The 16,126-nt window shown below is 47.4% G+C and overlaps 6 protein-coding genes across 6 annotated transcripts; 2 read left to right on the top strand and 4 right to left on the bottom strand.

Moving 5' to 3' along the window:
* Nucleotides 1-2,744: 2,744 nt before the first annotated feature.
* On the top strand, nt 2,745-5,003 carry ARB_04228 (uncharacterized protein; the record flags this gene model as incomplete). The annotated part of the gene is made up of 5 exons (XM_003017302.1): nt 2,745-2,909; nt 3,099-3,542; nt 3,605-4,302; nt 4,363-4,558; nt 4,620-5,003. The coding sequence occupies 5 exons, from the start codon at nt 2,745-2,747 to the stop codon at nt 5,001-5,003; spliced, it is 1,887 nt and encodes a 628-aa protein (XP_003017348.1).
* A 992-nt stretch (nt 5,004-5,995) lies between these two features.
* ARB_04229 (uncharacterized protein) lies at nt 5,996-6,431 on the bottom strand (the record flags this gene model as incomplete). Its single annotated transcript, XM_003017303.1, has 2 exons — nt 5,996-6,271; nt 6,357-6,431. The coding sequence occupies 2 exons, from the start codon at nt 6,429-6,431 to the stop codon at nt 5,996-5,998; spliced, it is 351 nt and encodes a 116-aa protein (XP_003017349.1).
* Nucleotides 6,432-7,535: 1,104 nt separating this feature from the next.
* Nucleotides 7,536-8,573, bottom strand: ARB_04230 (uncharacterized protein; the record flags this gene model as incomplete). Its single annotated transcript, XM_003017304.1, has 3 exons — nt 7,536-7,980; nt 8,060-8,327; nt 8,408-8,573. The coding sequence occupies 3 exons, from the start codon at nt 8,571-8,573 to the stop codon at nt 7,536-7,538; spliced, it is 879 nt and encodes a 292-aa protein (XP_003017350.1).
* Nucleotides 8,574-9,166: 593 nt separating this feature from the next.
* ARB_04231 (uncharacterized protein) lies at nt 9,167-10,399 on the top strand (the record flags this gene model as incomplete). Its single annotated transcript, XM_003017305.1, has 3 exons — nt 9,167-9,350; nt 9,443-9,714; nt 9,782-10,399. The coding sequence occupies 3 exons, from the start codon at nt 9,167-9,169 to the stop codon at nt 10,397-10,399; spliced, it is 1,074 nt and encodes a 357-aa protein (XP_003017351.1).
* A 289-nt stretch (nt 10,400-10,688) lies between these two features.
* ARB_04232 (uncharacterized protein) lies at nt 10,689-11,627 on the bottom strand (the record flags this gene model as incomplete). Its single annotated transcript, XM_003017306.1, has 1 exon — nt 10,689-11,627. One exon carries the CDS (start codon nt 11,625-11,627, stop codon nt 10,689-10,691), a length of 939 nt encoding a protein of 312 aa, XP_003017352.1.
* A 661-nt stretch (nt 11,628-12,288) lies between these two features.
* Nucleotides 12,289-13,569, bottom strand: ARB_04233 (ubiquitin-specific protease, putative; the record flags this gene model as incomplete). Its single annotated transcript, XM_003017307.1, has 1 exon — nt 12,289-13,569. The coding sequence occupies one exon, from the start codon at nt 13,567-13,569 to the stop codon at nt 12,289-12,291; it is 1,281 nt and encodes a 426-aa protein (XP_003017353.1).
* Between the last annotated feature and the right edge of the window lie 2,557 nt (nt 13,570-16,126).

Here is a 16,126-nt window from a genome sequence, read left to right on the forward strand (position 1 = left end):
GTACCATGCACTTAAGAACGAGACAGCCCACCAGCCGCCCTGGCCACTATTATCCAACTGCCGATCAATCGTTGACATTTGGACATGGTTACAGGGAACCGTAATAATAGGATATAAACAGATATCTACATTATGGCGATATCTACAATATGGTTGATTACATTATCCTTGGTTTGCTGCCCATTTATATATAAAGAGCATTATGCAGTCCGGTGCATAGAAAAATTGGGGTTTAGTTCCAATTTCAAGTTGGTGTCTTGGTATAAATGAGACACAATAAAGCGAGTGTATTTATATCCACAGATCAAACAGAAAAACTAAGGCTCTTTGCCCCCTTTAATGGTACTGACACCATGTGGTTGCAACAGGTAAAGGGGAAAGACAGAGAGAGAAATGGAACAAGAACTGCCAGGAAACCAGAGATATTGCAAACAAGCGGAGTATTGTAGTAGTAGTGTAGTAGTATGGCTGTACAAGGATGGAGGTGAGAGGCAGGGCGATCCGTCTAGACGTTGACTGAGACGACCTGGTCTTCCTCGATGGTCGCTGGGTGCTCGGCGTCCAGAGTCTTGACTTGGTCCATCATGGATTCGGGCATCTCGCCAGAGAATCCTCTGCGAATAAAATATCAAGCGTTAGTAGGGCGAAGTAACTAGTTATGGAGCGGAGACGCTGTTCCTCAAAGCCGAGCGGGTTCAAACGTACTTGATCAAGGCTGCAGAGACGGCGCAGGTTAGCGAAAACGATGTTTCTCTCTGCAAGGCATCATAGGGGAAGGAGAGGATCGATAGTCTATGACTTACAGTACTCATGATTGATCTTGCCGCCCTACATTATGAAAAAGAAATATGGTCAGTGGCTTGCATCTAAGGGAGCAGGACCGAGAACGGATGATATATTGATGTCAGGATCGGGTTCTTACAGCGGCGAGGATGGCCTCCTTTGCCTTCTGGACAACGGAATCTGGGGCGTCACTGCCGAAGCTGACGATGACGGACTTCATGTTGGCTGCCATGATAGCGGGCGCGAGAGCAGCGAGAACGAGAGCGAGAGAGACTTTCATTTGAGAAGATAGGCGGACAGCTGTATCGCACTGGCTGGTTGTTCGCAGTCGAGACTGAGCGGTGGCGTGCAGAGCGGTCGAACGATGGGATGTTGGTCGGTCGTCGTTTGGTGTTTCGCGTACGGGGCAGCAACTTGACTAAGATGTTTCGTTTCCCTTCCCGCCTGGTTCGAATATATATAGGGTTTTTCCCACCTGCCCAGCAAGAGTGAAGAATTATGCATCTGCCTAGGCTTGTCTTAGCTCACCTTATATAAGAGCGCTCCTTACGTATATTGGCGGGCGAGGCCTGGTTCTCCATGCCCCGTCCCGTAAGATTATCCTGCGGTTATTTAGCCCTGACGTTGGCTTCCCTCCCTGTGCTGCTGCTTCTTCCCCCTTCTGGCTCTCCCTCTCGCTGCTTTATCGCTCGCTCTTTTCGCCCTGTTAGCCGCGGGTTCTTCTTGGCTTGGCGCTTCACGTCATTGCTTGGCCTTGGCACAAGATGAAAATATAAAAAAAAAAAAAAAAAAAAGGGCGCGGCGGGCGGACGAACCATCACGTGATTCGGGGTTTCTTGCTGTTTTAAGCCCACTTACTCCCGCTTTTGGCCGGTGGTCATGTGACGTCACATGTCATGGGGTATCTGACTAAGCTTGTGTTAGTCACGTGCTGAGGTTTCCTTTCCCCAGCCTCGAAAAAGCGCAAGAAGAACGACGACGGGAAAAGCACGAACGCGGAAGAAGACGACACGACCGACGACGACGGCGCACATCAGGTCGATAGACACGGAGTAACACTCCTTCTATTGAGCCGGAGAGAAGCAGTGAATACAGAGTACACAACAATATCTGGGAGGACAGACGGGGGTTGTACACGCACTTCTTCTTGCTCCATCTTTCGGAGTTTTTTCTCCCTTTGTTTTCTGCGTCTCACCCTGCTTCAAGTTCATCTACCTCCGCCTTTACTGCCTTGCTTGTCTATAACTTGCTCCTCTTCAGATCACATCAGCCCTTTGCTTTTGCTCCTTTTACTACCACCGTTGACCGCACATATCCTCGCCCTCGTTACCGACCGCCTCTCGTTCTATTTTCCCTCGACGAGCTTTCAGCGAACTCCCGCCTTCTTAGTGTGTTTTCCTTTTTGAGGTCACTCTGCTGCCGGGAAGCAAGTGACGGGCACATACAAAACGCAAGAAACCAGAAAAAAAAAAAAAAAAGAAAGAAAGAAAGAAAGCCGAGGGTAGACAGAGCAGGGATTTAGGGCCGTATAAGTGTTGAAGTGGGCGGTTATATTGGCTCCCGATTTTAGGATATTGCGCTGGCATTATTACATGCTCGCCATCCGAGTTTTCTGCAAGGAATAGCTAGCAACCATTCTAATATTTTGTCCTGTGTCTCTACCTATCCTTTCTATCCGCTTGATTATAAGCTACAAAATTACAGCTCAAGGGAAAAAAAAAGAAAGAAAGAAAGAAAAAAGCACAAAGAGCAGCTGAAGAAGGAAAACAAATTTAACAGAGGAGAAAAAAGACCAACTTACCCGACAAAGAGGAAAACGAGTCATAGTCGAAGGCTTACTTTACAACATCTCACCCCTTGGATTTCCTTGCCTTTTCCTTTTCTCTTCTCCTTCTTTTCAGTGTTTGATACCCCGGAGTTGTTCTATTGGAAGAACAACTTCAACCGACACTCCACCCATCATGTCAGGCCTCGTTTCTGACGAAGTTGCGGAGGACTATAAGAACTCCCTGGAAGACCTCACATCGAATGACAAGTTCCAAATAAGCAATCTGACCGTTATTGCAAAGGAGAACACTGAACATGCCATGGCCATCTCCCGAGTGCTGGAGAATCACATACGAAACGTAGGTACCAATTCTCTTTCCCGTCTCTGCTGTTTTCTCTTGTCTTCCCCTTTGCTTTCCATTTCATCTGGGTTTTCAGGCTGCATAAGTACTTTGCGCTGTTGGATAATGCTACTCTCGAATATGGGAAGACGGTGTAGAAAAGAAAAAAAAACCGGAGCGAAGTTATATTCTAATTGATCTCTGTAGACACCACCATCTCAAAAGTTACCAGCTCTCTATGTAGTGGACTCAGTTGTGAAGAATGTAGGGACTCCTTACACGCTGTTCCTGGGCCGCAACTTATATCAAACATTCATGAACGCCTATACTCTCGTTGACTCGCAGACTCGCAAGAAGTTAGACGAGATGCTTAAGACATGGAAAGAACCTGTCCCTGGTTCTTTGGATCCCAGGCCTGTCTTCCCAGCTGAGATTACTCGGAATATCGAGAATGCTCTGATCAAAGCTAGGACAGCAGCCCTTCAGCAACAACAGTCCAGAAGCCAACAGGAAGCCATGAGCCTCGGTAGGGGTATAGGTACACCGCCGCCAATATGGAGAAATACCCCTACACCACCCCAGGGTGGCCCCAGATACCCTCCCGGATACGGTTATAATAACCAACAAATGCCGAGTAACGGCCATGGATATGTAAGTGGCCAGTCATAATCCCATGCAGATATTCTATGCATAGATTGCTAACTTATAGGCAGCCCAATCAACCACTATATAACCAACCACCACAGGAACAAATCAACCTAGCCTCCTTACATCGTGACGTTGACTCGTTGATAATGAGTGTACGGCTCGAGTTCACTGCTAACCCACTTAACACCGCAGTTCAGCAAAAGCTCAAGGCCCTTTTAGATTTACAGAACATTCTACAACAGCAACGGTTACCTGATGCACAGCTAAAACAGATCCGTGACCAGGTGTCTCAGCTTTCTGCCTCCAGCGCAAAGCCAACACCACCGCCCCCTGCACCTGCTGCTTTGCCTGCTCATATCCCACATCCCCCGGTCTCTACACCTCCTATAGGGACAGTACCTGCCCAGACACCGCAACCAAACCTCCAAGCTTTACTGAACCCAAACACTCTTGCAGAACTTATCAAGGCGACCGCACAGAAGCCTACTCCAACCCAGCAAACTCAACCATATACCCAACCGGCTGCTCCTACTCCATCACTTGCAGCAGCTGTACAACCGCCTGTATCCCTAGCCGAAAGTCCCTTGATAGCGTCATTGAGAGCTCGTGGCCTTCTACCTCCTGCTACGGGAACTCCTACAACCACACCACCTAATCTCCCCTTCATCATTCCAGGTCAACCACCTTATACTCCAGTGCCTGCCAACACAAATTCTCAAGGTGTTAAGATTAAAGTTCCAATGACCTCTGCTTCGATACGAATGTAAGTGCCACCAGTATCTTTATCCCTAAATTTTGCTTTGACTAACCGACATATCCCCAGACCTCGCCCAAATTTGATTTCCTGCTTGTACGAAGATAAACCGAACCGCTGCGGAACTTGCGGTCGCCGATTCGTCTCAACCCAGGAAGGGAAGGACAAGAAGGCTAGACATCTAGACTGGCACTTCAAAACAAATCTACGGATAAACGAGGCTGCCAAGAGAAGTCAGAACAGAAGCTGGTATCTCGACGAGCGCGTAAGTTTATGCAGTCAGCTTGGTGTGTTCCACTCTCTAGCGTAACTAACATGCACCCTAGGACTGGATAAAATTCAGAGAATTTGAAGATGACATTGGTGCCGACGATGCGTCTGTCGCTGCTAGAAAATCCAATAACGAAGATGCATCAGGTAAAAAGGCAGAACAGCAAAGATGGATCCACGCTCCTAATGATGCCACGCTTCGCAACACTCCCTGCCCAATATGTCAGGAGAACTTTGAGTCCACTTGGTTTGAAGAAGCGCAAGATTGGATATGGAGAGATGCTATTAAAGTTGGAAATCGCATATATCACGCCAGTTGCTATGCAGAGGTCACAAAAGATGGCAGCACAGGTGCAAATGCCGATATATCGCGGGGCCGAACCAGTACGCCGGATTCCGTTCTCGGCAAACGAAAAGCAGAGGTGAGCATATTCTCTTAATGTCCTGATATGTAGAATATATTACAACGTTTACTAATTTTGTACTCAATCTATAGGATTCGGATTTCTCTACATCTAGCGTCAGAATTAAAACCGAGCCAGCTTCATGACCCTTTCTCTGCGACTTTATCCAAAAAAAAAAGGAATAACAATTTTCATTCCACTGTCCATATGATTTCTCCAGACACCCATCATCATGTCCTTGTGCTTTTCTGGCCCCTGATTACCCCCAATCTACACTTCCGATATCCATATATCCCATCTGCATTGTCATCTTCCCCTTTAAATATTTGTTTCAGTCATGTTTACACACAGCGGGAAATGCCTAAGTCTCTTTCAGTTGCATGGCGAATAGACCTGCTTTTTATTTCGCTATAGGGCCTTCTCCCATACAAAGTACTTTACACTAATATTAATGGGATAGAGATAGTATCCCTAGGTAGTAATAGGAATTACAGAAATAAGATAACTCCTATGGTTTTATATATATATTTAAGCTCTCTTCATCTTTATCTACTTTATTAATCAATTCTGTGAGAGTCAAAATAAGCTAACTAGCGGACGCGGGAGGCTGTAACCTTAATCATCTCTAATGCTAAACTAACCTCACAGAACCATGATAGAACTCTCTAATATTACCTAGAGAGGCATATGACTTTGAATATGTTGAGTAGTGGTAAGAGAAAGTTATTGATTAAAATAATCTAATTCATACTTGTAGTGGCCACTAAAAACAAATCCCCATGAACCTCCCATGTAAGAACACCGGCCAAGCTGCAAATGACATCAAGAAAGTACCCGCCACACAGTCAAATTTCAAAGGTTTTCCACCCCAGAAAGGTACAAGGCACAGATATAACCACACAACTTTGGAATCAAAAACAAGGGGCCGTAGACATTTAGTCAATAACAGGTAGAGTAACATGATACGAAGCGGTCAAGATCGAAAGAAGAATTCTCCTCCGAGCCAATGAAAGGCATGCTTTATGAGGTTACTGGTGGTTTTGAGTGCCAGTGGCAGGAGCCTTTGCAGTGTTGGGGAAGTCAGGATCATTAACGTTGGCAGTGGCAGTATCAGGCTCGTCATCGACAACTGCCTCAGCTCCCTGGTGCGAAGGAGCTGGTTCCGTAACTGCCGCACCCGTCTTAGTGGCAGCACCTGTTGGCGGAGTTGGAACGTCAGGGGAACCCGAGTTTCCAGACCCATAGACGCTGCTATCCGTACGTGCATGGCCGATTACACCCTCTGGGTTGGTATGGATGTTACGCTGTGAAGATATTAGTTGCTTGAGTGTAAGAAGTAGTTAAAGTTCACCACGAAGCGAAAAGCGCGGGATTTTCATGTTGACTTACGCGAGATCTATTCTCGTCGGCGTATCTGGCTGCGGCAGTGATCAACTCCATGTCCAAGGAGTGCTGCATCGGCATGATAAGTGCTGGATGCGAGGCATTATTTGGATCCTCCGGGTGAATCGCTGTAGCCAAACGAACAGTTAGTTAACCCCCAAGAGAAATAACCAAGCAAACGCGAAGTACGCGTGTATTTTGACGTGGAGATTGCTTTACACAGGCTTCGAGAGGGCAAAAATTGGCGTCAAATAGTCGTAGCACAAACGAAAAGGAGCATGGAGGCTTATCCTGGACAGTCCACTGGAGGGGTTTATATCTGTAGTACTTACGCTGCAAGTTTAGCAAGCTGATATCAACAGTAGTAGAAGGGCTAGAAAGCAACTCTTATTAGCCATATTGCATTTATATATATAGGGCGTATGAGGAGGAGCCGTGTCCCTTGAGCCAAATACTTACCAGGTTGGTCTCCCAATCTCGTACTTGTGCGGTTGAGCCTGCTCTCCATGAGAACGGAGACAAGAGCAGGAGAGTACACACCCCATTGCTATTCTCGAAGTGATATGATTGTGAAAGACCTAAAGAAACAAGGGGTAGTCAAAGACTTTGACCAGGAAGAAACTGAAATCTGCAGTGGATGTGATGTTGTGATAAACAAGAGGGGAAGATGAAGTTGATACTGATATGTCTAGCTGCTTAGTCGGCGACCAGATAGACAGTGGATCACTGAGGCCATGAAGAAAAGATGCGATAGAATAATATGCAAGTAGAAAGATAGTAGACCAGAAGACTCCACTGAAGTTGCATTAAAAAGAGCACTGCATGGTGCTTCTGGACAGGAACTTCCCGTTATGGGGAGCAAGGAAAACAAAGGGCGCAGGTAGTGGGAGAGAGAGAGAATACAATGCATTTATATGAATATATTGCTCATAAAAAAGAAGCAATAGAACAGATGCATTGTATTTCTAACAAGTAACATACAGTATACAAGAGCACCAGATCCCGCAGGTCTATACACGTTCAGTAGTTCCTAACCACCAAAGCAACAAAAAGCCTCAAAATAGGGGAATAAATGGTATCCCATGTATAGAGAGTCGTAGACACGTATTCCTGACAACCGAGGAGGCGAATGCGAAACAAAAAGGAGGTAGGGGCCGTGGTTTTGTATGGGGCTTCTCAGAAGAATTACTTGGACAAGCCGATCTTGCTAAGAATTGGAGACTGCTTCTGCTCAAAGACTCCGAGAATGCTCTTCCAGACCTGGCCAGGCTCCTGGCTGGCATCAATTCCACTCCAGATACCGGTCTTCTTGTAGTATCCAACAACTGGCGCGGTTTGAGCGTGGTAAGTGGCCAGCCGCTTCTTCAATGCCTCGGCGTTGTCATCAGAGCGCTGGACAAGCGGCTCCCCAGTGATGTCGTCGGTCATCTCCTTCTTCGGTGGGTTGAAGATTTTGTGGTAAGATCTTCCAGAGCCCGGGTGGATCAGTCGGCCCGTTATCCGAGAAACAAGAAGACTATCATCAATCTGGAGTTCGACAGCATGCTGCAGCGCCTGCTTGCGTTCGCGAAGCATGTCATCCAGTCGTTCAGCTTGAGCAACTGTACGAGGGAATCCATCAAGGATGAAACTGTGAAGGGGCAAGGGGGAAAAAGTGTTGCGTCAGTAAGCTTGGACCATGGTCCCAAAAAAATGGCGGTAAAACGTACCCCTTCTTACACTCCTTGTTCGACTCCAACTCGTTCTTGATCATGCCGACCATAATCTCGTCGGAGACAAGTCCACCTTGGTCCATGATCTTCTTTGCAGCCTTGCCGAGCTCAGTTTGGCGGGAGACTTGTGATCGGAGCATGTCACCGGTAGACTTGTATGTAGTTGTTAGAGCGACAATGGACGATACTAGGGTATAAACAAGTCGGTTGGCAAAGATAAACATACCAAGTGGCACACGCAGTATTTCTCCTTGATCTTGGGCGCCTGGGTTCCCTTGCCTGGGAGCCACGGTGGTCAGTCGAACATTTCGGCAAAGGCGGACATGTATTCAAGATGCTACATACCGGCACCAGGAGGGCCCATCAGGATCATCCGCATCGACTCAGCAGCCGAATTGGAGTCCGAATGACCGCCATTGAGCAATGCCTTCTCCAATCCAACTATCCGGGACTCCAAGCTGTTGATGAGGTCCTTCAGGGCATCGATCGATTCGCCGTTAGCTGGGGCCATTGTGAGCCGAGGACGAAGGTGGTCAAAGAATATGAACAATCCTTTGGAATCAGGAACCGGACGAGAGCGCGTTCACTCTGAGATGGCAATTGGCAAGCAGATGAAGAGCGGAGAGGTTGAGGAGAGGAAAGGAAGAAGAGCGTTCAGCAGATCCGAAGAAGAGAAACGAAGAACGTCGGCGAGGATTAACCTGATGCTTGCTTTTTCTTGCCGCTCTTGGTTGGTTTCAACCTGCAGCGCGACGAGCTTAAAGCCGGCACACGGCAAAGATGACTCAGCAGTCACGGGCTAGAGCAGTATCACGTGAGAGTATTAATCATAGAAGCTTAGTCAATCGTTAGTCATTGATATGCTTACTCATCATGCCGCTCTGTTCCCAAAAGCTTGCGCTTAAGCTCTGGGGCAGCTTCAAGTCAACACGGAAGACGGACAGGCAGACAGACAGACAGACAGAAAACAAGCAGACGAAGGCGAGGAGCTGCAGCTATTTACCACCGTTGGCTGCTTGTCTCCATACCTTTTTCGCTGTGTCCTCTTTTTACCTTTACCTCCTCCCTCCGTCTTTCTAGTGACCTCGTTTTGCCCATTTCATCATGCCTGCTACTACCACCGATACCCTCTCCCTCGTCACCACAACTGTTACCGTTGCTCCCTTAGTTCTTCTCTCGGCAGCAGACCACTATGGACGGTCAGCAAAGGGGACTAGAAAGCGAGTGGTTGGTGTATTGCTCGGCCAGAATGATGGGAAAACGGTCCGCGTGTCCAACAGTTTTGCGGGTACGTGCTATGAATGCGCGGAGTTATTATCATACATTGAAGCAGCGGAGCCCTGTATTCCAGCCCTACTGACAATTCATTCCACAATATAGTACCTTTCGAAGAAGATGACAAGGACCCTTCAGTCTGGTTTTTAGACCACAACTTCGTCGAGTCTATGAATGATATGTTCAAGAAGATTAACGCCCGCGAGAAACTGATTGGATGGTATCACTCCGGCCCGAAGCTGAGAGCGTCGGATCTAGAGATCAACGAGCTGTTTAAACGATACAACCCAAACCCTCTACTTGTCATTATTGACGTGCAGCCGAAGGAAGTCGGGGTGCCTACCGATGCATACTTTGCTGTTGAAGAGATCAAAGATGTGAGATCCAGCGTTCCTCTGTGGCTCGATTGTCCCGAGAACTCGCAAGCTAACATCGATCATGTAGGACGGAACAACAACGTCCAAGACTTTTGTTCATACCCCTTCAATAATAGAAGCTGAAGAGGCCGAGGAAATAGGTGTAGAGCATCTCTTAAGAGATATTAGAGATGTTGCAGTTGGCACCCTCTCCACCAGAATAACCTCACAACTTCAGTCTCTACAAGGCCTTCATCTTAGGCTTCGGGATATTGGCCAGTATCTTGAGAAGGTACTAGACAGAGACCTCCCCGTCAACCACGCCATCCTCGGTCATCTCCAAGATGTATTCAACCTCCTGCCAAACCTCGCTACAGCCAAACCAGGCACTTCCTCCGGTGCCAATGGCGCCGAACAGCAAATCGAGAACACCGAGCTTGCCCGTGCCATGAACATCAAAACAAACGATCAGCTTATGTCCATCTACATCAGCAGTTTGATTCGAGCCATAACTGCGTTCCACGACTTGATAGAAAATAAGATCCAGAATCGTCAGCAGCAGGAGGAAAGAGAGGCAAAGAAGGAAGAGGGAAAGGAAGAGAAGGCCAGTGCCAGTTCAAATAACGAGAATAAGAAATCGGGCTCCGCTTCAGGGACAGATACAAAGGACGAGCCAAGTTCGAATGAGAAGGGGAAGAAGAAATAATGGATTACATCCATACATTTGGAGCTGCCATTTTTCGCTCCTTTTGGTCTTCTTCGACTCCAATTTTCTTCTACTTCCTTCTCAGAGAATAATTGGAACTAGTCAGCGATATGTCAAATATTGCATGTATCTTTCCCCCAATAGAGCTTCTGTGGAATGGGCCGACGCACTGGATCAGAAATATAATGACATTGAATTAACGTTGCTTCCTTAAACCTCTAATTCAAACACCGGAGCCATGCTATATATACTTTTGTAAAATATCCCTTATGGTTGACACCTTTCTTCCTCATGCCGCAAGCTTTCCCGCAAACTCCCAAGAATCTATCTCACATCTCCGTACTTTGCTACCAAATACACTTGGACACTGGGATACAAGTGTACACGCCAGTAAATGCTTGCAAATGGATGGTGAATCATGCATGAAGCAACAGCCCGAAGGAGAAGACTTACAGGGTGTGCTTTGGGTCAGACTCCCACCAAACACCCAGTTTTTGCTCTTTGTAGTGGTATCAACCGGCTCATTCCTCACCAGTAATTCAACATGGTCCTCTGTTTGGTGCGGCGTTTCATCCATCTCCGGATCAGGATCCTGAAAGGTGGCCAGCGTAAACGCAGGACATGTACAGTTCCATGCATCAAGACAAACCTGATATTCGGTCTCTTGTTGCTGACGGTGATTGTCTTCCTCTGCTCCAGGTCTCCTCTTCGCAGCTGTAGACAAGACGAAATATATCTCGCTATCAAAACATTCGCCCTCGTAGTCATCGTCTCTGTTGATATCGCGCCTCTGCTGCCGCTGTGTCCTCGGGTCATCTCCACAGTATACCTCTATCTCTCCTCCATCTTCCCCGTGCTCTGGACGGCATATGGCCTCTCCCGGGGGTCCACTGTTCCGGGGCTTGATAGTGTATCTAGTAATCAGATCCCGGTCGAGGATATCAAGAGCTGGAAGCAACTCGTTTGGGAACAGGCAGTGCAATGTCAGCACCAACGGCTTCACCTTTGCCACAACATCTGCCGGCAGCTGCGATAATGGGTTTCTCAGTGTGTCTCCTTCGTCGTCTTCAACGTCCGGTATTATAGAGATACCATCTAGAGGCTCCTGGGCTCGGCTACAGGCGGCGAGCTGCCTTATAAGGCCCGTGATAAAGACTGACGAACAGGGGAGCGAGCTCTCTGGGCTCCCGGAGCGAAGAGCTGACATCGAACTGGCTTCACCGAGCATCCCTTTTCCCCGGACGCGTTAATTAAAACCCGTGCAGCTGGGAGAACGGGTGGTTGAATGGGAATCTGGGTCTGGGAGAGCTGGAGCCAGGGACGAAACGCAGCCCCTTGCCTGCTCGAGTGGTCGATCCAGTGGAAAGAGAGGGTTCAGAACTTATACGAGCTTGCCAGCATTAACTATGCAGCATCCGTGTAGCAGCAGCGCCTTTGTCCAAGATATGTTCCTTGCAACAGTTTAGTTTATGCATGTCTGTGGCCATAGCCATAACTAGTGAGTTATTATTATAACTGATGCTTGATTTTAGCCAAAATAACTACATACAAAGGCCCCCCCTCACATGCCTATAACAACCAAGATCAACTCTATAAAAATAGATAGGCCGAATCCTCCAGAGACCCAACGTCTTTGCAAAGTTGCAACACAGACCTCCGATCCCCATACGCACCCTATAGCACGCCAGAAATAGCCTGATGGGCAAGGAGAAGAGTTGTCCTAGCGTTGATTTGATGTCCATTCCCGTGTTCCCCAAGCTTCACACTCCCAGTACTTATCCACCTGGGATAAGTCCTCTCCTTGTGCTCGGCCTTGGGACGAGTTGACCGGCTACCTTTGGACTTCTTCTTTACCGGGAGGCACTGCTGCTTCCTCCCATTATTACCCCCTAGAGGCGAAGGGGTGAGTTCACACTACCCTCCTGCATTGCGCCGGCTTCTCTCAAGTCGTCAGGCCTGGGCCGCTTTTGCCCACTTTCAAACAGACCCTGAACGGCCCCTCTGAAGACCCTTCCGCCCATGGTGATTTCGATGTCGACCTTTGCTGGCTGGACCTCCCACCGAAAAATCGAGTCGGGGCTGCCAGAGGGACCAGTATTTGAGCTACGCAAGACTTCAATCAAGTCGGTCGAGCCGTCACCTATTTCCATGGTAGCTTCTTCACCCTGCTGAGTCTGGGGTTGCCCAGGGGTAATAATATGTTTTGAAACCCCACGTTCATCCGAAGGCGTCTCATTCGCATGGGCTGGTAGATAAGGCTCAATTCTTCCAGCGAGCGAATAACTCCCTGCAATGGCTGGGCCGTTGTTAATTGCCCCAGGTGATCCTCTAAAAAGGGGTAGCCTGTTATATATTAGGACATACGGAACGTTATTATCATCCTGGTACCTAAGGATGACGTTAATGTCGGTTTCACAGGAAAATTCGTCATTCAAGCAGGTCCAGGTGCCTCTCGGTCCTTTGACATATGACATATAATGGCCCTCCTTTATTGTGGCACCGCGGTGGACGATAACCGAAGTGAGTTGATAGCGAAGACTATCTCCGAATTCTCTCGCCTGTGGGAGCAGCCTTTCCGTCAGATCTAGGTCCTCGGCGAATTGAACCTCAGCCGTCACTTTAGAAGACTCTCCACTCTCCGATACCTTGAATCTGGTAATCTGGATAACCAACACCTCAGGGGCATCTTTGATAAACATCTCCCGATGAAGAGTCGAGTTGCTATCACAGTTATCACAATGATACCCTGCAATTTCTTCTGGCTTCATATACTCCTGAATGCAGTCCTCGAGTGATCCCAATCTCTGTTCCGGTGGAGAAGCACCCAGCACCCATGAATGGTCTTTTTCGGAATACTTGGTGTACTGACAGGTTTGGCAAGTGCTCCGGTATTTAAAGACATTTTGGAATATATGTTGTATATCCCCCGTATCAGTAGAGTTGTCGATCTGGGAGATCAACCTGGTCAGGAACTCAATGCAATCCTGTTGGTCCGTGGAACGGGTATCCCAGAATTTGCTGCACTCCTTCCATAATCGACAAAGGATTACTTCCAGTTGTAGGGAGGGGTTTGGTGCCCAATATTCGTCAACCAGACGTCCCAGTAAGCAGACGAAACACTTCTCACAATCCTCGGAATGATCTAACCTATGGTTCAGCAAGTGGAGCATCAACCAGTTAACAAAGAGGGGCTGATGTAGTAAGGCAGTCAAAATGCAGTTCCTATAACACAGTACACCTGTTCCGTTCCGAATGCCTCCGGAAACCAGTGCTGGGTTTCTGAAATATAGACCCCAATCGGAGTAGAACAACCTAAGCTAATTGTAGTCAGTAAAAGTGCAAGAAGGGAAACCAAGATTAGAGTATTATGCTCACCCTTCCGCGGCTATTCTCGTTGGAAGTATTGGCGCTATGGCTGCTTGGGCTATTTGCCATGGTAAATTGAGATATTGTCGATGAGACTGGGTTCTAGTAATAAATTGCGTCTAGTTTACGCCAAATCTGAAAATTCAATCTCTCTGCTATTGAATGCATTTAGTAAATGGTGAGCTTAATATATAGCGTCATTGAAGTGGACAGGGTAGTTTTTTCGTGTAGTTACCCTGTTATATACATTTCAAGTATGTGCGTGTTTTTGTTGCTTGTTTGTTTGAATTTGAACAGACAAGTCCATTCATTTTGATATCAAAGCTACACGCAGAGATTATACGACAAAGCTTCGCAGACTTGTGCCTTGATGGTTATCAAAGCCTCGACGTTGTCCTTTGATGGGGACAACTGAAAGACTATATTAAGGGTGCCTTGAGCTGATTTGGTAGTTCTCCGGGAGAAGCAGCCAAAGATGGACGACCAAGTAAAAAGCATCTAAATGCATAATATGCATCGCTGTGCCACTGTATATAAATGCGTTCATGTTATTAGTTATGGCTGGCTGGGAAAATGGTATTGCCATGTTTTTAGGAGAGTGAAGACCCTCCGCTGGATATAGAAAATCAAGGTAAGTTTCATTAGCGTGGGAACTGCTCATATATGAGGACAATCCCCTGAGATCTTTGTTTTGGTTTGTCCTTGTGCATAGTGGTTTGATCTTGGGCTTTGATATATGTTGAATGTCTTCCAACCAAGGCTAACTACCTGGCGATTCCAGCCAACAATTGAACAAAGGGTACTCCGTACAAGGCAGAGATAATACCAGCGCTATTAACAGAAACAGACAGCTACCACGACAACAATCGCGAGCAACGGAAGAAAAGGAGAAGATGCGAATACCCGCAAAAAAGGGGGTCTTGGACGGGGGATCTTAGGCGGTCTTGGTCACATGATGGGGTTCTTGTTTGTTGGCGTTTTTGACAAACAACTCGGACAAACGACAACAACAACAAGCACTCGAACACCGCAGGCATGGATGGGGAACAAGGATCATGCCTCCACGGATCTGGAAGTGCTCCATGGTCAGACGGCCGAGTGCTTCAAGTTTGGTGATGTTGATGTTCCCTTACTCATCAGAGCTCGGCTGTGTTGCTCCATGTTCAGGTAGAGGACGAGGTAAGCTCACAGAACTGCCACTTGACATGAAGCGGTTAGACGCTCTTTGTCTGTGAAAGCCATTCATTTGCTGACCGTCATGAACTCAGGCTCCTCTCACTCCCAATAATGGCGAAAGCATACTGTATTCGATACACGCTGGACCCAACGAAGTACAACACCTTCTGGAATATGACGCTCTCTGCCTGTTCACCATATCCTAGTTCTAACCACCAGCCACCCTAGCCCTACGCCAACAGGCAACACCTGGGTATTAAATTTTTCTCCCTCTCTTAACTAATACGCTCTTCTGCTGCGCCCATGGGATTCACGCGGCCTCTGAAGATCTTCTTAAGGCTTAGACACAGTCCAATCGAATTTCACACCGCCTCATCGGGAAACTAGAAAGTTTACCAACTCATCTAGTTTCCCTTTACGATGCTGCATCGCATGACAATCGCGAATTTAATCCTTTTTTTTCTGCCTTTCTCCGAGAAAGCCCATGGCTCATACCCTTGCCTAACCTGGCAATCGGGACTCTTTGCATGATAAACACGATCAACCGCGCCATGGACATCTTGCGTCTGGGTTTCGGAGTTCATCCTATACTCCATTCCTGTGCATGATAGACCGCTTTCATGTTAACACCTGCATGCAACTCCTATGTTGGTCATTTGATAAAAAAGAAAAAAAAAATCCAGAGCCCATGGTTCATCCAGCTCGCCACACGTATACCTCTGAGGTTTGGTATGCGGTTTTCAAGAAATCCGAGCCTTATTTTGAGTCATTCTCCATGGACCATTCAACTTGCTGTGACACATGGCCTTTCCCAAGTGGGATATTCCTCAACCATAACGTCTGCCCAGGTTGAGATATTATGGCTTTGTGATTATCTGTCCTCCTGTGGAAGGAGAAACCAGAATATAGAAGATTTTGCGGTGGGGCCCGGTAACTTGACAGCCCAACCGCTCGTATACGTAAATATATGAGCTGCGGTGCATCCATCTGGGCAGAGTGATGAGGCTGTGACATCAAACGTGTGTAAAAAGTTCCATTGGCTGGTATGATTCATACCGTCTTGTGTTTGCCGTCCACGTCACTTTCCTGGAAAATGTATCGATCACTCCCAAACAGAAGTGATTACAAGCATTAGATCTATTGATCGATATGCAGCACCAAGTCAACTAATGGGATTCAAAGAGC

Source organism: Trichophyton benhamiae (assembly GCF_000151125.1).
Source record: "Trichophyton benhamiae CBS 112371 chromosome Unknown contig01293.0, whole genome shotgun sequence".
NCBI classification, from domain to species: domain Eukaryota; kingdom Fungi; phylum Ascomycota; class Eurotiomycetes; order Onygenales; family Arthrodermataceae; genus Trichophyton; species Trichophyton benhamiae.